We start from the raw sequence: 23,513 nt of genomic DNA, 5'->3' as shown, positions 1-23,513 counted from the left end.
ACGTTCGAGGGTTCTCTTTTTTTTGTTTCTCTCGATCAGCTGCTGGATTATGGCCTCCCCCACGCATCGCCGGGCATGAGAGCAGGGCATGGGGGAGGTTCTCCATACACGCTTTTGAGATATTTCAATCGTACTTCGTCACGTTGATGAAGGCGTGAAGTGTAGACCGGAGCAGGGCACAGGTACGGCCCGGTTTGTGACTCCACCGCTAAATGGGCGCTTCCCTACGTCTTGCAGGCCATGATGGATATTTGACCATATTTTACCACGCTGGTAAGTGTGGGTTGGTGAAGGTGAGGGGTGCGGGGGCGTGGGGGGAAGTGGATTTCACTGCATTGTCCTCGACTGTCTTTTGCACATCATTGCGGTGGTCACCTGTGCAAGCGCTATCCAGGCTGCAGCCTGCTTGGCTTACGATGTGTGACGAGATCGGGGACATTCCGCGTGATCTGGCCACGGGCACTCTCATTAGCGGCCGAATGTGCCACTTCGCCCGGCCGCTAGGAATGCCATTCCCGGTGACGACGATTGGCCCCGCGATAACGTTTCTGCAAAACTCGCACTCGAGAAATCTTCGCCACTTTCTTTCAGGGTTATGTAATTTCCAGTAATTTTAACTCGAAAGCTGTCCGTGTTCACTTCGAGTGCAATCTGTTAATGGGGGAATAGGGGGGGGGGGGGGCTTGTCCTCTCAACCCTTAATAAGGAACAAAGATGATGTTAAAAAAAATAGAGAAGATAACCGCTTCGGCTGATTTTTTTTCTTAAGCCTGTTGCTCGTTATCTGATTGGCTTTTGGCCACGGCACCGAGACTTGTGGTCTAAGGACAAAGAATCCAGCAGTGTTGCTGTGTCTGCGCTCAAAAAAAAATTCTCTCCCGTATGTTTCTTGAGATATTATCGTGTGCCTCGTCTGATGTGGCGCCCAGATTACTAGGGACCCAAAAAAAAGAAGGGGGGGGGGGGGCCCTGATTTGGAGGAAGCAAAAAAAAAATTGTTTGGCACCGGCCCACCGCTGTGTTTGTCAAACCGCGCGGCCCCATTTCACGTTCGAACGACCTCAAAGCTGCGCGCGTTCAGCGGCGCCGGAGGAAAATAACAGCAAATGAGCGAACATTTTCGGAGAGATGCGAAACGGCGAACATGGGGTTCGTAAAGTGCACGTTCACAGTTGAATTGAACTTGGCGTTAAGGCCACACTCGGCATTCGCGTCATCCTTATACCACGAAGCAATCGAATAGGCGCTCGTATTTCACAGAGGGGGGGGGGGGTTATTGTGCCATGTGGTTGAGCCCAATTAAGTAATTTGCCGGTCACTTTTAACGACCGCTTTTGAAGGCACAAAGTCTTTTATGGTCAATCCACTGGCAGTGTTTAGAATCAGAATAGTTATACTGGAGGAGTAATCCGATGAGCTATTAAGCTCTTTTTCACAGACATCCAGTCGGGGCAGGTCAGAACGTTACAACAATAAACAATATAAAAACATGATAGGAATGAAAATTATAGGAAAGGTAATGAAATCACGAAAAAAATATACAAATAAAACGAAACGATGTTTTTTAAAAAAATATCTTACCTGAGCTATGTAGCTTCTTTTTCGAAAGCGACCTCGCCACAAATTGATACCTCAACGAGGCGAGCTCATCACGTGGAAATTGTCAGGCGGAAAAGTAAAATAAAAAAAATTCACCCGGGTGTGACCACGGGGTTCGAACCGCGAACCTCTGCAGCAGGCGACAAAAAAACACGGCTCAATCACTCGGCCAGGTCACCGCTCATTTCTCCCAGGAAATCATCGCCACGTTTCATTTTCATATGATTTTTTTTTTGCCTTCATCTGGGGGGCGGTTGGGTGGGAGGAAAGAAAAAAAGTTTCCGAGAGAGAGAGATAAAAACAACCTGCATACGAGAAGGGTAACACAGAAATCGCCCACGCGGATTCAGCCCACGGCTTTACCGCCATCTCCTGGCAACTTCCCAGATTTGTGCGCATCTCCGGGTATCAAAGATGATAACGTAAAAGGACAGACACGTGTAACAAAAAAAAATTACATATTTATTTTTCCCCTGGTTATAAAGTGTTATTTTTTGTTCCTGGGCAGTAAGCAGTAAGTGGGTACTAAGTGTTATTTCGTAATTGCTTATGCCTCAAAAGTACAGATAATGGATATTATTCCCCACATACTTTAGTTTTGTGACAAGGACAGTGATATTAAGAAATTGACCTATTTTCAATGAGAAAACGTGGTGAGCATTTGTGTCATTCCTTCACAAAAAGTCCTGGTCACAAAAGCAAAGTTTGTGGGGAATAATAACCATTTTCTATACTTTTTAGGCATAAGCAATTAAGAAATAACACTTAGTACCCAGGAACAAAAATTGTGTTACATAGTGAATTGTCAACACCATTCCTCTGTTAACATTTCTTGTAACATTTTCCGAAACTGTGGGTTACGCTCATGCGTTGAACACCGCAATCTGGTTCCAAAATCTAAAATAATGATACAGCTATCGTGCTGTGACGGTTCCACTTGAATACGGAAGCTTGTGTTGCCTCCGAAACGTCGTGATTTTTCTTTTATTTTTATTTAACTTTTATTAATTTTAATTTTTTACCTACGTGACTTTACCGAAAAAACCTAAGAATATGAATCCTTGCAGTCACGAAAGCTTCAAATCTAGAATTCAAATCTAGAAATAATAAAGGACATCCAATCGTTTTATTCTTAACAAAATACAAACCGTGCTGTATAAATCGCAACAAATGCCTGCGTTCGTTTCTGCAGTAACTTCCATTACACGGGTTCTGTGTGACGCCGCCAACGCTAAGTGGTTTGGCTGGGGGGAAAAGGGGGCCTTTGTTTGCATCCACAGGATTTTGCTTGCCATTCGATTTTAACGTTTGGGTCTCGTTCCCCATCAGCCCGTAACAAGGCTGTGCTTTCTGCTTTGAAGCAGCAGCCGCGGCGCCCAGAAATTATTGAACGTGGCGACGATCTGGGAACAGTCCCTTGTATGAACAGGCGAGTGCGGTATGTTTTGGATGCCAAAATTTTTTTTTACCCAGGTCACGATTCACAACCACCGAGTACTCGGTTATCAGGGTGAAAATCGCTCGTCTGTACGACTGTGCAGCGATGGTGTTTGTGTGTATGTATGTGGGAAGGGGGAGTGAATGGGAGCAGTGGTTCGTGCACTCCGCTTAGAAACCAGCGGACCCAAGTTCGACTCCAAGCCACAGCTAATATCAGGAGCGAGTGATTTCTGAACCGCTCGTGGGCCTCCGGTAGTTCAACTGAAGTCTTAAGTGAGCCCCTGATGCGGTGTCTAAAGACATCAACACGGAGGAGGGAAAGGCGGCCAGAAGTGTGGTACTGGCCGCAACCACCGCCTCTTGCGCGCCGTGCTGGGCATTTATAGATTCTCACAGCGCTTGCCCCAACAGTCTAGCAAGGCTGTCGGCGTTGGGGGACCATACTCCACCACCAGGGAGGAGGCCCACCAATGCTTTAGATATCTCTGAACGTTCGAGCCGTGCATGGGAATTGAACTCGGGTCGCCGGGTTTATGGCGCGTTGCCATAACCGGCACCATCCTCTTCTTGGTTCTTTCGAAAGAACCAAGAAGATGAATCCCTGCAGTCACGAAAGCTTTACATCGAAATTGGCACCATCCTATGCAAGGGCGACGTGACGGTACAATCCACGTCTCGGTTGTTGAAGTTGTTTTTGAATGGTGTTTGGCAAGAACGGCCGGGCATGGTGCTGGCCACCCCACCCGCCTTGCGTGCCGTGCCGGCCTTCACATGTGCTTCTCGCTAACAGCACTTGCCCCAACAGTCTGCTAAGGCTACACGGGGTGGGGGGGATCTTTGTCTTTGTTGTTTTTGAGCAGTGTTTGGCAAGGGTCAGGCGACGACCGGCCACTACCGGATGCTGGCGAAGCGCGGCGGCTTCGCGTGGGTGGAGACACAGGCCACGGTCATCTACAGCCCGCGCAACGCTCAGCCGCAGTGCGTGGTGTGCGTCAACTACGTGCTCAGGTAGCCAGCACCACTCTCCCCCCCCCCTCGCCCCACGCGCGGCGATGAATTAAAACATTTTTGGGGGACAGGGAACGTTGCGATGGTCGCTCGTTTTTTTTCGGGAAGCGAAGCGGATTGCTCGTCACGTTACGCTTACAGGGCACTGTGTCACACATATATATACACAAGGGAAGAGTCGTGCTTCGTTACGTATTTATTTATTCGTCCGAAAATGTTATATTGTTCAAAAATCGTTGCTGATCCATAACGGGCCGGCTAAACATTTCACGGGGGGGGGGGGGGGGGGGGCATCATTTGCACGGCGGCTCGCGCGCCTGGCTGCCTCGCTTGCGCTACGAATCCGGCAGCACGCGTTTGGGACTCCCCGCCACAGCTGATGAGAGCGACATCCGCCGCGGGTCCCTGGCGCTGCACGTTCCGACGTGACCCTTCGTGCCGTCGGCGCGACCATTTCTTCCCCCTTGCGCAGCGGCGTGGAGGAGACCGGCACGGTGCTGTCGCTGGAGCAAACTGAGCGGCTGCTGAAACCTCATTCGTCGCCGCCATCGTCACCGTGCGCCAACCCCGGCGGCATCGTTGGCGCCGCGACGATGGGCGAGTCGCTCTTCATGAAGCTCAAGGAGGAGCCGGACGAGCTGGCGCTCATCGCCCCCACGGCCGGCGACGAGGTCATCAGCCTGAACTTCGGACTCGGCCGTGAGTCGCCCCGTCCCAGGCACCGTCCAGGCTACCTACCGAGAGCTCCGCTTGGCTTACCGAGCCCCGGTGGGAAAACGACACCGGCGGCTTTGGCCGAACTCTTCGTAGAAATAAGAGTCCGTCGTCCGTTACGTGATCATCGTACGTAGGACTCCTCTCTCGCATCGTACGTAGCCAGCCACGTGCAAAACGCGGTAAACTAATTGCAAGTGGACACTTTGAGCGGGCGGTACCGGTGCACGGCTGAGCCGAGCCGATGCGACTCCGACCGCCGCGGATGAACGGCGCGGATGAGGAACGCACGGCCCAGCCCACGTTTCGGTTCCCACACGTTTGGCAAAAAAACCTGCTGCAAATACATAAAGTTGAGTTCATTCTCCCGGCAAGGCAGTAACCCTCCCCCTCCCTCGCCTCCCTGCCTCCCACTTGTGAGCACTCGGCAGCATAAATGGGTACGAAACAGTGAGCTGATTGGCATGTCCTGTGTGGCAGGCTTTTCTGGGTGTACAAACAAAATAATAATAATAAAATATCCTTATCAAAAACCCTCAGAGTAATGGGAGAAACGTCTCAATCCATGCTGCACAGCTCCCTTGTTTAATCCTCATGGACGGATCTTTTTGCCATGAAGTGAAGAGCCGTATTTTAGCGTGATGCATTGTGTGCCATCACTCGGGGTCCAGGATTAGACTCACCAACGCCCTGCACTTGACAAGCCAGTTTAATCACGGGGAGGCGACACCCAGATTCAAACCCAGGATCTCAGCTGTGCCAGCTTAGCGTCTCTTGACCCCTGGGCCACCCAGCCCAACTCTGGGGCTTTAAATTTAGCCGTGATGGGTGTGGACGTGTGGCGTGGTTGTAGATCCGTATCTGGCTTGTGGCACGGACAGGATCCTGAGAACAGAGAGGGCACGGCCGGGCTGTCTTAGGCGTAGGTCAACTTTTGTTTTTTCCCCCCTCGCGTCGATTGAAGTTGCATAAGACCAGGGACACTAATCAAGCACAACTACAAGCATACGCTCTTGGGGATTATCTCATTGTCCCATCTGGAGTTGATTTCACCGAGTGCCTATCCCACGGCAGACTTCCGTGCGCGCCATTCCTCTCGAGCTGCCGTGGTGCGCCTCGCCAAGTTCACCGAACGTCGCATCATCACCCTCGTCATTATCCATGGCTAATCCGCTGATGCTGCTGCTGCTGGATGAAGGGCTCCAAAAGCCGCCGACGTTTCTGACGATCCTACGATGTTAATGATCCACGCAGCGCCTTTGACGCGAGTCGATTTCACAGCTGCATCTTCTCGGTGGATGTCCCACCAGACACGGTTCCATTTCCTGGCCACCGCTCCATCATTATTCTGGGCCATCGTGCCTTCCAGTGACACGTCCTGCCCAGGCCGCACTCTCTTTTACCAAACGACCTCCACATTTGGAATCAGCGTCACGCGTTTAGAGTATTTGGCTGCTCGAAATGTGCACGCGATGAGCCACTTCGTTGCGCTATCATTTGTGGCCAGGTCGCTTCTGAAAAAAAAAAAAATCTAAATAACTCTGCGGGCCTTACCTGGCTAAAATAAAAAAAAATACAACTTTTAGTAGCGAAACAGTTTGTGGGCTGCATGAACGTGAACCCCCACAGATCGCTGCGGCGGTGGCGGTGGCCTGCAGCATCCGCCGTTGTACTCGGACCTCTCTCTCTACGACGACGTGGCACTGCCCAGCCCCGAGCGCGGGGACCGCGAACCTCCGCTGGGGTTGCCCCTCACTCCGCCGATGGCCGCCCCGCGGGATCCGCGACCGCCCCGCGACTCGGCCTCCGCCGCATTCTTCTGCGACGCGCGAGTGCCGCAGACCTCTGCCAACCGGCGCCAGGACAGCGCTGGCAACACGGTGATGATGATAATGCAACAATGATGTTGATATGATGACTAGGGTAGATGATGCAATTGCTTCAGGGTTGTGCCACGCGTTGTTCGCCATCATCTCCAAAGTTTTCGCTCCAACGTCCTGGAGCTCATATAGTAATAGGCGTTTACCCTTTCAACTGGTACAAAAACTGACACCTTTATACAAGGCGTCATGTTTGCAATAACCACAACACAAGCAGTCAAAATGCAAACAAAAAGAAACAACTCTGATGATAATAATGATATGCACTGTCCTTGAAGTTGATTGGTCCACACCCGAGACAGCTATTCTTAGAGCCTAGTCTCCATTGGTGTTGGACCAGATGACGCCTTTTGGTAAAGGATGTCTCATAGTGTCCTGGGGCTCATTTTGATTCGAGGTGTGTCGTGTTGATTATTGGTTTATTAGTTTTATTTCAACCCACGCCCTCGTCTAACAGCATCTCTCCACTTGAGCAACCGCGTTTTGTCAATAATTGTCAGTCAATTTCATTCTCAGCGGGATTTCGGAGAATATGCATGTAGAACTTCTTTCGCGCTGAACGTAGCCAACCGTGCTATTGGGTGGAAGAACTACCGGGGCTGGCGGAAGGGGCCCTGGTTCACGCGCTGCGCCACAAACCCCCACGATTTTGATTTCGATTCCCGGTCATGGCAATCGAAGTGAGTGTGGCGAGCGATGTCTGAACCAGTCTTGATGGTCCCACCTTTGTCAACCCGCACTCACCAGCGTGGTGAGTGCGGTAAAACAACCCCCCCCTTCTGACCTGGCGTGGGATAGAGGCCTTCGGCTTAGGGTTGACGGAAGGGTTTTGCGTTACATGTACCAATGTGGAACTTCCTTCGCGCCGTACGTAGCCAACCGTGCGAATCGGAGGCAAGGCATTCTACTGCCCAATTCAGGCTCGCTTGCGGGTTCTCTCCTCGTTCCGAGAACGACACTACCCCTTCCCTCCCCCTTAGAGGAAGATCAGAGCCCCTGCACCTCGCATTTCTCAGACGAGGTGTTTCGCGGCCTCAGGCACGCCTGGACAATTAGCGTCCCGCGTCTTTTATTTTAGGAACGAGAGAGGAGAGCGGCGAGTTCTCTGCCGCATCGCGATCGATGCGAGCGAACGCGGCCGTTGTGTTTTTGTCGCCACCGTGGATCGGAACCTCGCCCACCCCCCCCCCCTACATCCCCCGTACCCCCACACCCTCCTAAAACCTCCCACACCCCTCACACGTGGAGGGGACCTCCGTGCTTCGGTGTTAGCGATCAGGGATTAACCCAGAAGGGCCGTACATGATTGGATTAACGGGACGACGTTCATCCTCCTACTTTATTGTGTTTTATTTTATCAGCTGCCCCGTTGCGTGCTGGCAGTTGACGCGATGGGCGAGGATTATTTTTGTTTGTTTTTTATTCCCCTTGCCTCGGTCCACCCAGCAGCAGTTAAAATAGTGGACAACGCAGTAGATCGGCAGGTTGCGTGCGGTGGGGTAAAGTGTGGGCACTGCTGCCGCTTGCAAGACATCTAACGAGGCTTCCAACAGTAGGCCAAAACACCCTCGAGTGGGGCTGAAGATATCTCGCGAGTGGAGGCCTCTTTCAACCGGCAGTGGCTTGAGCAGAGACATTGCAGGGCTGTGCCTTCACCGAACACGATTAACAATTTACAACCCGGACGTCAATCAACTGGTGGATGACGATCCGGTCAAGAATAACTGCATACAAAGCCACCACGTTCATTAAATGAGATTCTGCACTTAATTTCGATCATTTCCGGCTTTGAAAATTTAAAAAAAATATATAATCAGTTTATCATGCATTGAACATTTCTCCCTTGTAGGGCGGGTGGGAAAGTGATACCCACTGGTGTGTGAATCGGAGATCACTTGAAGGGATCCCAGACGTGACAAGCCGCCAATAGTACAGCAACTAAACATCGGGCTGTGAATGAATATTTTCTTTGTTGCAAATTTCCCCCGATCGCAGCATCCACGTCACGTGACACAGCACCCATTCGCATCTCTCGCGGAACAATTCATCCCTTCGATTCGAACCCAGGATCTCGAGCTGCCAGCTCAGCTGCTCTCTGACCCTCCGAGCCGCGCTGGTTAAATATTTTTTATTTTAAACGCCAAGAGAGAGAGAGAGAGAATGCAATGTTCGTTCTGCATCAAGTCGACGCTCCCTGTAACAACGGTCGCCCGACATTTGCCGTTGCAGCGCTCCGCCTCCGAGGAATCCTTCTCGCCCCTGGGTGGAGACCTCCGAATCGACACCATCGAGAAGCTGTTCAGTGTGGCTCCGGAGACGAAGGCCCCAGCGCCCACACAGGTCCTCACAGCATCCCCAGAGCATTCACTCCCAAAGGCAGGTCCACGGCTCGAGCCCGCCTCCATCCCACGTGATCCTTCTCCCTCCCTCCCTCCCTCTCTCTCTCTTGACCTCGCAACAACATTGCACTCTCCACACGAGGGTTCTTCAACTATTGTAAGAAAAATGAGTTGGTGACGCATCCGCCGCTGCTGCTGCTGCGGCGGTGCAAAACAAAAAAAAACTCAACACGTTCGTCAATAACACCGTGTGACATTAAAAGGAAACATATACGATAGGGTGACGTTTCGGGGAATGGCCCTTCTTCATGGCAAGCGGTACACCCAAGAGCAGCAATACATCAGCCCCATCCGCAAGTCGCAATGCGACAGATAACAAGCGTTATTTCCAGAGGTTGCACGTTTGGACAACGTGAAGAAAGCGAGAATGAGGATTGCACTCAAATCTTCGTCCGTCTATTGCGACGAACGGAACGACAGCAGCGGTAGCGAGACGGTGACGAAGGCTCCTCCGAAGCCAGCCCATTGAGAATTTAATGACTGCGCGTTTCGAATTTATGAAAAGCGTTTTCGCGTATATGAGGAAGTTTAAATTTGGCTCTCGGTATTTATGTTCTGTTTCTCTTGGCTTGCCGGCAGGAATTTGGCAGCGATCTGGACCTTGAGACGGTGGCTCCGTACATCCCGATGGACGGCGAGGACTTCCTCCTCTGCATTCCGGAGTCCGCTCCGGGTTTTTACTCCGACTCCCCGCTCCCAAAGAGCCCCCCGGGGGCCACGGGCCCACCCGGAACTCCGGCTACACCTCGCCACCTGCACTCCGGCATCTTTCAGCCCCCCGAGGTAACGCATCCTGGGAATGCCGCGATGCGGGCCGATACCCACGATTCGTGTTGTACACCACAAAGTCACCGATAAATCACGTGATCGTTTGTTTTTTTTAAATACCATTGTGCAGCGATTACCGTGGTTCGCGTTGTTTGTTTTTTCACGTTTTATTCATTAACGGAATATTTCCGAGCGAACAAGAGCACAGTTGTTAAAGTTTAAAATAAATAGCAGGAGTACGCCACGCCCGCCGGCGTCACGCTCCCAAGCTTCGGCCAAATTTGAAAATTGCCCGCAAATTGCTGAAATCGTGAATAGCTACGTGAGCAGCGTTGTCGCCTCCTCCTGTGAAAACTTACAGCAGACAATAGTGGTCTGTGAAACAAGCCGTGTGCTGTGACGAATGGCACAAACACAAATGTGCACACGATTGCAATTGATGATTTCAGCCTTCAGCCGTTTAATGGGCGCTTTGCGATAAATGATGCGATGTGGGGGTTAGTTGACCGCGACGTTCTCCTAATTCGTCTGACTATTTAATTATCTCCTGCGTTGCCGAGAGCCTGTTTGCTGTGACCACTAAAGGTTGTAATGATTATAAAGACTTATAGCGGGAGTGTAGCGGTTAGCGGGCGCTGCACTATGATCCCGGCGACCCAAGCGCGATTCCCGCTCATGGCCAGTAACGGTGACGGTTATCTGAAACGGTCCTGGGCCTTCCCTAGGTGGACTCAGACTCAAAATGAGTACCTGGTGCATTGTGTAAACATAGCTACTGGGGAGACAAAGGCGGCCGGGCGTGGTGCTGACTACCCATACCGTGTTCTGGCCTTCATAGGTGCTCGCTCACAGCAATGGTCTGTTAAGGCAATATGGGGAGGGGGGTCCCTTTGTATCTTTGTTTTGTTACCCACTAAAGGGTATTGACAGTGCTGTTACACCCTCGGTAACGAATAGGTTCCCCACCCCTGCTGTAGAGGGGCGTGCACTGTGACCGCTGTTCTCACGGTTTGTCACGAATACAATTCGTACGCGCAAGGTTCGATGGCTGATTCTTTTTAATACTGACGGTGATGCCTTGAGTGTGGGGCCATTCAACTAGCACGGATCCTCATGTCTCCCACACCTCCTTCTCATACCTCCCCCCTCTCTCTTCACCTTCTCTTCCCCCTCTCGACAATCTATTGGGTTGTTATCTGATACGGGAGTTATCTGACATGTTACCATGTTTTGCTACTCGTTCCGGGCGCGACTCCGCGAATATTACAGTGGGAGTGAAGATGCGAGTTTTCAATCAACGTTTAAAATACAAACCTCTTCATTGTGTTTGTAATGCGGGTGCTCGACGCACTTTTTATTTTGATGTTTCGCGAAAACAAGTATTTATTATTATTCAACGTGTGCGTGCGTGCGTGCGCGGCCGCTTTACCCCGCGCAGTTCCAGCAACCGCTTCGGACCCTGGCCGCCCCCTCTCCAATTTCCCAGCATGCACCGCTGCCCGAGATCAGCTTCCGCCTGGACGAGTTCGGGGTGTTCGGCCTCAACCGCCTGGAGGAGACGCGGCACGGCAAGAGCCCTCCTTCCCCCGTCACGGCGGCCGGCGCCGCCGCCACCGCTCCGAGCGCGTGGGTCCCGTCGACCCTCACGGCCAAGAGACCCAAGTTGGACTCCCCCTGCGAGGCCGTGCCTCCCCGCGTGGGAGCGAACGCCCCGTCGCGGATGCTGCCCCTGGCCTACCCAGCGCCGCACCAGCAGCAGCACCAGCAGCAGCAGGCGTACGCTCCGAGGTGAAGCGGCGATTTGCGCTTTCGTGAGGATGTTGGTCACGGGAGTGGTTTGCTCCGGTGCCGGAAAGGATTCAACGATGCATATCAACAAAATGCCTAGGTTTTTGCAGGAAATATTACGATTTTTGGGTTAGGGCATGTAACGAGCTGGCCCAATTTTGTGTCGTAAGATCCTCCCAACATCTGACATTTTATTCTGTATTACCTGCAGATGCTTTGGTGCAGCCACTTGATGTTTTGTGCCTGCGCTCAGCAACCGTGATAACAAACAAAAAAACACACACACCACATCTCTCTCTGTGCATGCAGGCCGAGTGACGGTGCCCACTACGTGGAGATGCCAGGGTCCCTGGCTCGGTTCTCCGGCCCCTTCATGGCCCACGTTGCGGCCACCGCCGCCTCGTGCCGCAAGCGTCGGCTGAGCAACGAGGGAGCCGCGTCACCCATGAACCTCGCCGCCTACGCTCAGCAGCCCGGCCTCGTGCGTGTGCCACACTGCTCCGATCTTTAGCGTAATCTCCTGCGCAGGCTTTCGCAGTTACGCCTGCGCAGCTCCCACCCGATGTGCTTCCGGGTCGTGCCGCGTGATGTATGCGCGTAGAATTTCTTCCGCGCCGTACGTAGCCAAACCGTGCTCATCGGAGGTACGTTGTGCCGCGTGTTGCTCGATGTGGGACGGTTTGCTCCACGCGATTGAGCAATGCGTGGTACAATCCCGAAAACACAGCGGGTGTAGAGAAACGAATTCCGATTCATTTAGCCTGGAGGAATCCGATGAGCTACGAGGCTCATTTTAACAGATGTCGCCGGGTCGTTTGTAGCACAGTCCGCAAACCACTGGGCTACGGACTCGGCCCGATCATGGCCAACGTCGGTAGCGAGCAAGTTTTGCCAGAATGTGTCCCTGGCCTCTCCTAGATTGACCAAGCCTTAAATAAGTTCCTGGTGTGGTGGGCTAAATCATTATTATGGGATCTGGCCACAACACCCCATCGTTGCACCATGTCGACCTTAATAGGTGATCGCTAACAGCATTTGCCCCAGCGGTAGGTTCTGCAGGGATCATCGGCATTCACAACGATTTGGAATTGTGCTCCTGTGATTCAGACAATGCTATGGTCTCGGCGATCTGCATCCAATCCCTAGCCATGCCCAATGCTCTGGGTGCCCCTCGATAGATTGAAAACTAATTTCTTTAGAACTGCTTTTTGTGTTTAGTTTGTCGTCGTCGTCCCCCCGCACCTCCGATTAGCACGGTTGGCTACTTTACGGTGCCAAAGAAGTTCTACGTACGTACGTAGCTAATAACCACGGCAACCAGTATCCGAATTGCTCCCCAATGCCGAGACTTCCCTTCCTCCGCCCCTCTGCGTCTCCACAGGGCGCCTCGCTCGCCGTGCAGCCCGAGCCGTACGCCGGGAGGGCGTGTGGACTCCCTGCCCACGGGGACTCACGCTGGAGCGGCGGGGACTGCGCCACCGACAAACTCGCTGGGCCTGGCAGGGGCCGCCAGACCCTCTGCCGCAAACCCGCCACAGGTTCGGCAGCCTCCCTCCCTCCTTTATTTTTTAAACGATCAGATGAGAAAGATGCTCGGTCTTTCGGCACTTTACTTCGTTCATCATGTCGTTTTCTTTTTTGCTTATGTGCTCCCTTTTTTAATCAAAGATATAACGCTGGTTTCTCGTGTAACATTAGTCCCATTGTGTGTTACTGTGTTCATAGACACCAACAAGAAAACAAATCACCCTCAAAAACCCATCACCAGATCCCCTGCTGCTGCGCTACCAGCACCATAGCGGCAAAGGCACCTGCCTGACCTCCCTCCCCTCCCTCCCCTCCCCTCCCTCCCCCCTCCCTCCCCCCCCGATGATTGCACACGAGGAGAGGGGGGAACGGTTAGGAGTAGGAGAGATTGAGAGCGGAGCGGGCGGGAGGGCACACAAAACGAGACGAGGGAAGCGAGGTACGGTGGGGCAAGGCCGCGGAGAGATTTAAATACCAGCGTATCGTCGCGGATCCTTGCGGCCGATCCTTCGACGAGAGGCGCGACCGTGTTGACGCGTGACGATCACCGCGCTTTCCCCGCGCGCAGACGTGGCGAGCCGGCTGCTGGCCGGCGGGAGCTCGCTGCCCGAGCTGACGCGCTACGACTGCGAGGTGAACGCCCCCGTCGTCGACTGCCGCCGCCTGCTGCAGGGAGTCGAGCTCCTGCGGGCCCTGGACCAGACAACGTAAACGCGCGGGGGGACGAGCAGAACGACGACGACGACCGCCGTCGGAGCGCTCCTCGGCCTTCTCTGCCTTCCCCCCCCCCCCCCACCTCGCCCCGCCCCCACCCCGTCCCCGGTGTCACCTGGGCGGTCGGCCGAGACGACCGCGGCTCGACGTCCCCGTAGATCGTTCTCCCCGCACGCGGCTCAGCCTGGCCTCCGCGCCCGGCCATGCGTTACGCACCAAGAAGGGGTGGTGTGGCCGGAGGCTCGCGCACGGCCGGCGCTATGCGCGACCAGTCTGTGCGATTATCGGGGCGCGTCGTGATCTCGAATTTGAAGTTGGGCGTGCTGCGCTTGGGTATGTCGCGAACTTGGCTGAAAGTTGAGAGCGCCGCACAGAGGTTGAGATTGAACGGCAGACGGGGGCAGCACGCTAATAGAGCCTCTTTGGTTTCATTGGTGGCTTCTACTTTCTCAGATACGCTCTCACTCTATATATATATTTGTATACGTACGTGTATGTGTGTGTGTGCCTGCAGTGGCATTTTGTTGTTTGCGCGAACCTTTAAAGACCAGCATTGTGCACGAGGGTGTGGTGTGGCCATCACCAAGCCCGACCAGAACGTGCCTCAACAGTCTTGTACGGCTACGGGGGAGAACTTTGTCTTTGTAGCGGCATGTCACTATTAAGCCCTCCCTATTTTGCGGCCGTTCTTATCTGGAGGTCAGCTGCTGGGATCTAGTGAACAGCCTGCAGCCAGGCACACATCTGCAGTGGCGCGCGAGTCAAGAAGATGCCTGCCGCTGCAATTGTTTATTCCAGCCGCGTATATTATTTTTTGGAGTCGCGTTTTAAGATGAATGGGCAGGAAGCTGGGAGCCACTCTCGCGTTGTCCTCTTAACGACTCGTTATTTCAGAGGGGCTCGCAGCCCCGAATTTAGGCACACGGCTCACAATGAAGTGGATGCCACCAAGATTAGATGCAAGTGGGGATCGTATTTTGTAAACGAAAAGGGCGATTGGCTCACGGGGCTAAGGTTGGTTTTGTGACCGCTATTTAGTTTAGCGGGCAGAGCATCGGGTCGTGCGCTGTAATTCACTGACGATGAGCGGCTGCTCTCCATTATTGCCATACCGAAGCATCCAAAACGATGTGTTGTGTTTGAATTGTGGCGGTGTTGTCCATTCGTGATGTTCCCTACAAAAGTGAACTGCATGAACGAGTTGCGCAGCGATTGACATGTGGTGAACGTTTTATGGAGATGAATTCTTAAAATGTAAAAGGAGAGGGCAGTTTTGGTAACTTAGCACAGTATCTGAATACGTTTGGACAAAGGAAAAAAAATATATAAATTTGATATGAACACAAAATTAACCCGTTACTTTTTGTTGTTGCAATGTATGGAGGAATTCAAACGGCAGCAATGGCACAGTTGCATTGACCTTGCTTCCATCAGACATTTAGTGCAATTGAGAAAAAGAAATATCCCTACTCCCACGTATTTATCTTTTTTTGTGTTTGTCTCGTAAATATCGCTACATCGTCCATGTATTTGTAAAAAAAAAAAGAGAGAAAACGAACGATAGGAGAATACATTTTGACTTAAAACTTTCGTGACTGCAGGAATTCATATTCTTGGTTCTTTCGGTAAAGTCGCGTAAATAGAAAAGCAAAAATAAAAAAATGTAAAATAAAAATTATTAAATAAAATAAAAAAAATAAAACTAATTTTGAAAATAAATAAAAATGATTAAAGATTTTTTTTTTTTAATAATAAAAGCAAACAACCCTCGACGTTTCCATCGCAACACAAGCAGTTTATCAGCTTGTGTTGCGATCGAAACGTCGTGGGATTTTGCTTCTATTATTTAAAAAAAAAAATGTAATCATTTTTATTTTATTTTAACAAATATTTTGTTTTCTATTTACGTGACTTTACCGAAAGAACCAAGAATATGGATAGGAGAATAATAAGAATAAGAATTCCACTGATGAAAAATATAAATGTTTAAATTCAGCGGTTCAAGCACCATGCATACTTGTGAATACTTTAACGAACTGAAAAAGTTAACTTTAGAATGTACATTATTTAATCCCTAACATTTTCAGGAATAAAAAAATACAATATTTGTAATGCACCTTCGATGGAAGTTTCCACTCCACGTTGAACGCAAAGATTTATAAAAAAAAAAAATACAATATTTGTAATGCACCTTCGATGGAAGTTTCCACTCCACGTTGAACGCAAAGATTTATAAAAAAAAATACAATATTTGTAATGCACCTTCGATGGAAGTTTCCACTCCACGTTGAACGCAAAGATTTATAAAAAAATATATTAAACGTGGAAATGTTATTTTTAGCACAAAAAATATATAATCGTAGACGTTAATCCCAGATTATTTGCACATAACCTTGGTGCTTTTGGCGAATTACATATTTCGTGTTCTTCAGGAATAACGTTGTTCCAATACACACAACATATTTTGTACAATGAGGCATAAACACAATAGCTATTGAAAAATACTGCAAGGTAACTTGCTGTGTGCCTTGTGTCTGATTGTTGTAAAAACATTACTTTACCAATAATTAGCTTTCCAGGAATCAGTGTTTCATTGTTTCAGCAGCACATTCAAAGAGATCCATAGAAATGGTATCTTGATGCATGATGGTGATAAATTCCCTTCAAAGTACATTGTATTTCTACATTAGCGATTATAAAACAAAGACCCCATGATGAAACTACAATGGATCTATAATGGCGAGAAATATTTTTTATAAATTTCTTCACACAAGCCGAAGTTTTACCAAGTGCCTGATAACACGCATCTCTTTCCATGCAAAATGAATACCCTGCACCTGATTGTAACAGCTAACGGGCCAATGCAACTCCACGTTCTCAGTGGGATGGAAAAAGAAATTCCATTCTGGGTTTTCTAACGTGACCGTGTAGCCTATGTGCAGGCCCCAAAATATGTAGCGGTCTTTTGTTTAACCCCCTTTTCCATTGGCACACCTGAGTCACGTTGGTTCACCGTGTCCCGCCGACAACAGGACCGGCATTGGCATCCGCACGCACACGCGCATACACGGCAGGAATTTCATCAAGAGTGGCCTTTGAACCTGCCTTGCCTTAAGGGTTCACCGAGAAAATTGCCACGGCTCCAGATCCGGTTGAGCACCGATCTCCGCTTCAGGTTTTTTCAGCCCAAGAATCAAGGCAGCTTCCTCGGAGGACAGATCTGGCAAGAGCTCAGCAAATTCCATTGGGCGTATTGAGCATTATATCTCTGCTTTCCTATCGTACAGATTGATCAGCTGTTCTTATCGTCTGTGATTGTAAAAATAAAATCCTGGGGTGGAGCTTTCTAGAACTGTAGCCACGGCAGATACCTGGGTAAACTGTGACGACTATACTAGAGAGACACCGGGTACATGTCCGCGGATTATTCTTATTTTGACATTTTCCAAGTGCAGGCTGGTGCCACTGGCCAAGGATGGTGGGTGGATTCAACGCCCTGATCAGCCACGATCTGCTTACTGTTGACGAACGCCTCCCAGAGTCGTCGTCACCTCTCACGGTCTTGCAAAGCAACAATCACTCGAGCTGTTGCACACCGAATGATTTCATTGTTCCATCGCATCAGTCGCCGTCCCCTTCGGCGTGTTGTTGTAGCCGAAAGGCACTTTCGCTCTGATGCAGTGTAGGAGTAGAAATTCAACTTATGTAACTTCAATAAATCATATGCGATAAATAACAGTCTAAGGGATAAACCAAATACAAACATGTTGTGGCAGTTTGAGTAAAAGTAGATTGTAATGTTTCAGCCGACCGACCGTCAGTACGAATAGCATTAATAGAACGCATTGGTAAACATAGAATGACTTACTGGACAGCTTTATAGGAGGGCAGTCTACCATGTTTGAAAAACCTTCAGTTATAGTTGGACCTGCCACAACATGAGAACACTCTTGTACAGCCATGACTGGACACACACTACATGTTGGTGTTAGGGTTAACCTGATGAACCCAAATCACCCTCGAAATCCCACAATCTCATCAGATATGAAAAGCTAATAGGGCTTCAGCGTGGCCAGGGGTTGTAGTCGTGAGGTTGATGGGTAAACACGAGAGAGGAGTGTGGGTTTGTCTGTGGGCAATTCAGTTTCTTCACACATAGCGCAAACCACTTAATTTTTGGAATTTATCAAACATCCCAATGCAGGATGCTTCTGAATACGAATATTGAGACAGAGTGAGGCTTTCCTGGGAAATAATTGTTAATTAGATTGATTGTTAAAAGCTGAGAATCACTGCTGCCAGGTGTTTCAACGGCACTCGCCACTCACGGCAAGACATTTCAAAAGAAATGCACCAACGTGGATCTGTTGTAGAGTAAATTTGATGTGGTCACGTTAAGGTTGAATTTCGATTCGTACAATGCTTTGATCGAATGTCTACAGAAGCCTTTTAACGAATGTGTGAAGTCAGGTGGTCTATGAATTTGTGCTACTGTTTTAGTTTTTTTTATTTAAATGTTGAACTTTACTCTGCCTCTAACCACTGTCCCACAGAGGCTCTGCTAACTCGCACAATAGTTTGTTTTGAATGAATACATGCGTACCTTATATATATAAAAAAAAACTGTTACAATTAAAAGAAAGTATCTTTATATACACATATATATTACGAAAACACACTATTTTAGAAAGTAGACTTAGATATGCAGGGTATTTTCTACTACGTCTTGTATTCACATTATTTTTTATTTAAGCTCACCACTTTATTATCGGGTGACCTTGCATCGCAAAGCCAAAGGAATGTGATGTAGACTCACATGTTCCCGCACACACCTGTCGGCTGGTTATAATGTGGTTGTTGTAATTTCACAAGAGACGCGTTACAATGGGGGCCTAATCAAAGTTGTCGGGTGCACAAGCAACCTTACATGTAACTGCCTTACAACTCGAATGGGTCAGTTGGAAAAGATAGGCTTTTTAAAATGTTTTCTTTGGTGTATTTTTTTTCTTTTTCTGAACGTCTATCGGAGCTTATTAACATGCGATTTGTAGTAACGTTAATGGGTGCGTCCAAAGTCAAAATTCAGAATGCCCATTCGCAAAATAGTGTCGAATCATTCCCAACCAAACTGCTAAAACCCTGAACCGGTGATGGGAATCCCGCGTATGATGTGCATGGCAAGGACTATAGGGGCCACATTAATATCTCGAGGACATGGCTCATTAAAAAAAAAAATTTCCTTCATTGTTGGTAATGGACACATCAGAATATTTGCACGACAAATATATTAATAATAATTTACATTCGTGAGGCGCATTTCATCCAAGGATCCTAATGCGCCATGTATGGAAAGCAGGGAAATATTAGCTTTCAGGGAAGATTTAAATAGCTAGAAAGATCTTGATTGTCACATTATCAGAGGCAACGCGTTCCATAGTCTTGGAGCTGCACTGGCAAAAGCCCGATCACCCCCAGGAACGGAGCCTTGACCTCGGAATATTAAGAAGATCATAAGATATCAAGGACCTCATTGGTGTATAATATGACTAACATTCATTAAGAGGAGAATGTGGCCCTAGGTATGATGAGCCATGTTCCCCACTGATTGTGATAATTTGGGGTTACAATTCAATTAAAGAATAAACTTCGTTTCGATATAAAGCTTTCGTGACTGCAGGGATTCATCTTCTTGGTTCTTTCGGTAAAGTCACGTAGAATGGAAATAATAAAATAATAAAAATAAAACATAATAAAATAATTCTCACGACGTTTCGGCCACAACGCAAGCAGCCGTCCTCAGGTGGAGAGCAGGTCTGTCGAGACCTTTATTATTTCCATTCTACGTGACTTTACCGAAAGAACCAAGAAGAATAAACTTCGTGTTTTTTTTCTTTTCTGAACCGTCTTTCGAAGCTTTTTAAAATGTGATTGTAGTAATTTTAGTGCATGCGATTAAAGTCAAGAGCCCCCATTCTCAAAATTGGCACTGTTGGTGTCAATTAGTTCCATCCATTCCAGAAGCCTGAGCCAGTAATGTTTTGTAGAAGTTGAGGGGACTGAGGGGTCATTTTCACATCCTTAGCTGACAAACATTCTTATGACTGACCCATCGTTGGTAGTAATGGTCGCATTGGCGCTTTTTATGCAAATCTGATGAAAGTGAGCATGCGTCAGGATGAGAATCTGGTCCAAGGCATGTGATGGTTGATGCCCTCCGCGATTCCATGAATTGTCACGATGCGGAGACGCAACTCATTTCCACAGCAGATCATTTAAATAATCGATGTGTCTAATGTACGGAATTATTATGGTCACGAGAGGTGCACTGATTTGTGAGCATACAACCGATTTGTCATGACTTTGGTAAATGATATGCTAACGATTTGCTGATGGTACATTTAGGCGAATGGAGTGAAGAATACTACAAGCAAAGAGGTGAATATGAGAAACTATACAAAAGAGTTGGAAATAAGAGATGAAATGATCCATCCTTGAATTGAACTGCAAAGCCTAATCATGACAGTTGATCAAATTGCTGTGCAAGTACATCGTTACAAGTTGACCGAATACATGTTTCAGTCATAAGGCAGTGTTTGTCCTGGGGTAATCTTAATGGGATCTCACCTTGTTTAGAATAAAGCACACGGATTAAATGAATGTATATTAATAACGTTGGTGGAAAAAGTGTTTTAAACCTGTGATTCTTGCCTATTAATGGACTTAATGATGCTCATTTGTGAGTTGATGGTAGATATACTTTGTTACTGCTGATGATAGTTAATCACCCATTAAAATGAATGTGCAAGTAATTTTTTACAGCCCTTTGTCAATCCACTCTTGCATGAAGACCTGATGTGTCTGTCCTTTATGGAGGTTTTTTGCCCATACTTCACCACACTGGTCAGTATGTATCGGTGACGAGGGATGGCCAAGATCAGTTCAGAGGTCACTGGCCACTAATGTTAACCATGGCCAGTAATCAAACTCGGGTTGCCAGAGCGCAGCGCGCTAACAACTGTGCCACAACTCCATCCCCCTATCTCAAAATGATCCACAATTTATAATAGTTGCACATGTGTCAAAGTGTTATGTAAACCATTATTCACAATTATATTAACTTTATATATATATATAAGTCTTGCATCAGATCAGGAGGTGAAAAAACCCACTAAGGATGCCCTGTATTCTCGCTCGTGCAGGGGTGGTAAACTTACTGTCTGGTCAAAGTACCAGATATGGCCTGTGACATTTTCATACAAGCCCGTGGCCACATGAGGCCTACCACTCCAAAATGGCCCACGAAACACTATCCATGCACTTCTTGTTGGACGGCTGCTGATGTAGCAACAATGCCAATTTCACATTCAGGTGGTCAATCCAGACAAGCGCGTCAGGAGCAGCGGAGTGTATCATCGCTGCGATGTCTCCTTTCATAGTTGTGGATCAGGCATTGTGTCGCTATGTGTTGCATGGTCTGTTCTGGGTGACCACAGTTTCCGTTAGTGCATCGGGTATCTGCAACTGGCATAGTTTGCTCGGATGCGGTTTCGGGTGGAGCCTCGGGTGGCACTCCTTTGTCGAGCAACCCGGGGTGAGCTGGCTTTGTCGCCCATGTAGATACACAGTCGCCTCTTGCTCGGCATATTCCATATCAGGCGTTTTGTTCGTGAGGCAAGGAATGGTCCTTGCGAGATTCAACATCAAGCCCTTCAACGTCAACTTCCTTGACTTGTACCGTTGTAATTTCCTGCATCAGTTGATTTTAAATCTCGTGTTTGCTTTTTTTCGTCCCAATCAAAATGAATGAAAAATAAATATATGCTGACTTAGCAACTAAATTTACAATGGCTGAGTTAACACTGGGTGTATCTCAAGGGGAATCGAATGTGATCGCTTTGAGCGAAATGTCCCGAAAAAGGAGCCAACAGATTGCCCATTAGCAACATTCACAGAGCCTTGCTATCGACCATGCAACGTGATCATTTAATCCTGGTGAAAATATATGTGTTCGTGCATGCATATATAGAACATATGTTAAGCGCTTTTGTTTTAATCCATCAGCACACTTTAAGTCAAGTTGAAACGTGTTTTGTAAAATTCTACGTGGTTATTTCAAATGTTTCGTCCCGTTCTGGTGTTGAAGGGTTCTCTAACCCTACAGTAGGAGGGACACGAGGTGAATGACCTGTAACCTTACTACCGTACCTTTAATAACCGCAAGGCAAACCAAAAAACGTGAGGCTTTGCTGCCTAGGTGTTGGTTGAGCATGGACGTCAGGTGCTACCTTTTTACTTTTCAATTTTAACCAAACGCTTTGGCGGCAACATTACCGTACTTACGTGTTAGCAGTAGTGAATGTACCTGTTATTACATCAGTTAAAAAAAGCCAAATAAAAGTTATTCTATATCACCATTGCTGTGGAGTGCTCACCTTTGTTCTACTGCTGCCAACAACGACAACGGAGGTCGAATGATGCGGTACGTTTGTAGGGTTTGAAAACAATTATAGAAAATTTGATTTGTATGCGAGTTACATGACAACCATACAGATATTAGAGGCTGCTACATTTATGACAATGTAATTTTTAAAAATATATTTGGCCCTGAATCTGAACAATGCATTAATCGAATCACCTGAGGTGACTGGATACGGATTAAATAATTACACCCTTCATGTGTGTGTGCATTTGTATCCATATTAACATATTATTGGGACCTGCAATACCACGTTTGAGTTAAGTTTGTCGTTACATTTCATTTATGAATCAAAAATGTATTTCACATTTCAAATATAATGTATGCTTTATGAATCTCCCATGGGTTTTGTTTTAAATACAGTCAGGTAAATAGTCACATCCCATTGGTGTGCATCAATGCTAATAAGTTTATGCGATAGAGTCGTGCAGTGATAAGCTCACTGCGCGATGAGCCAGACCACCTGAGTTCTATTCCCAGCCATGACTAACATCACGTGGGAAGTGATACTGGTAGGGGCTGGGTGGGGAGGGGCTGGGTGGGGCTGGGTGGGAGGGGTGGGGCTGGGTGGGAGGGCTGGTCACCCCGTGGTGCCCTTATAAAACTGAACGTTTAACCTACTCACGCCGGCTTGTGCCCGCTCTCACAGTCGGGCATATTTGCGGAATACACCACGCCGCCGTTGACCCTGGCCATTGGCCGAGCATCCCAACGTTCCTACCAGCTCCCTCCGCAGGACAATGTGTTATCTGAACTGGTCTTGGGCTGCTCTCTCATCATACCGCACTGACTATCCATCATGGTTAAGTTTGGTCAAACAAGCCTCATGACTGACGTGGCATGGGATGCCTTCATTAAGCAACACATTTATTGAAAAAAACTGCAATTTATCATTATCATTAATGGCTATGCTCAAAAGTGCAATGGTTTTTTTAACGGGTTTTTTTTGTAATCAGTCAACTTTCAGCTTAGCCCTCTTGTGACAAGCAGGCCTCGACAATGGCATTTAGCTTCCGAACCTATTGCCATACGCAAGAATGGAATAGTGTCCGTTTGATATCGAATGGAATTTTTGTCATTTTGGAATTTATATTCTAGGATTTCATAATAGGCCTCCAGAGACTTTTAAAATCCCTTTCCCTCCGTTGGTCAAACATTTATTTTTTATCCTGCAGAATAATTTCATAATCCTTATACATC

The 23,513-nt window shown here is 48.3% G+C and overlaps 1 protein-coding gene across 3 annotated transcripts in view; it reads left to right on the top strand.

Moving 5' to 3' along the window:
* The window catches only part of LOC144728807 (hypoxia-inducible factor 1-alpha-like), an 81,482-nt gene extending 59,231 nt beyond the window's left edge, over window positions 1–22,251 (top strand). Inside the window, exons 8-16 of one of the 3 annotated variants that reach the window (XM_078608472.1) lie at window positions 3,900–4,047; window positions 4,520–4,746; window positions 6,391–6,641; window positions 8,871–8,981; window positions 9,620–9,823; window positions 11,247–11,596; window positions 11,906–12,077; window positions 12,978–13,134; window positions 13,692–22,251. In XM_078608472.1, the coding sequence (XP_078464598.1) occupies window positions 3,900–4,047; window positions 4,520–4,746; window positions 6,391–6,641; window positions 8,871–8,981; window positions 9,620–9,823; window positions 11,247–11,596; window positions 11,906–12,077; window positions 12,978–13,134; window positions 13,692–13,834 (1,763 nt within the window). In that variant the 3' untranslated portion in view covers window positions 13,835–22,251. Of the gene's footprint in view, window positions 1–3,899; window positions 4,048–4,519; window positions 4,747–6,390; window positions 6,642–8,870; window positions 9,018–9,619; window positions 9,824–11,246; window positions 11,597–11,905; window positions 12,078–12,977; window positions 13,135–13,691 lie in introns of all 3 variants that reach the window. The other 2 variants (XM_078608473.1, XM_078608471.1) reach the window with 2 other exon arrangements.
* Window positions 22,252–23,513: the final 1,262 nt, after the last annotated feature.

The sequence above is a fragment of the Lampetra planeri genome, chromosome 30 (genome assembly GCF_965212315.1).
Source record: "Lampetra planeri chromosome 30, kcLamPlan1.2.h2, whole genome shotgun sequence".
Taxonomy (NCBI): Eukaryota; Metazoa; Chordata; class Hyperoartia; order Petromyzontiformes; family Petromyzontidae; genus Lampetra; species Lampetra planeri.
Note: the sequence above shows the minus strand (reverse complement) of the source record. Positions and strands in the feature narration are given on the sequence as shown.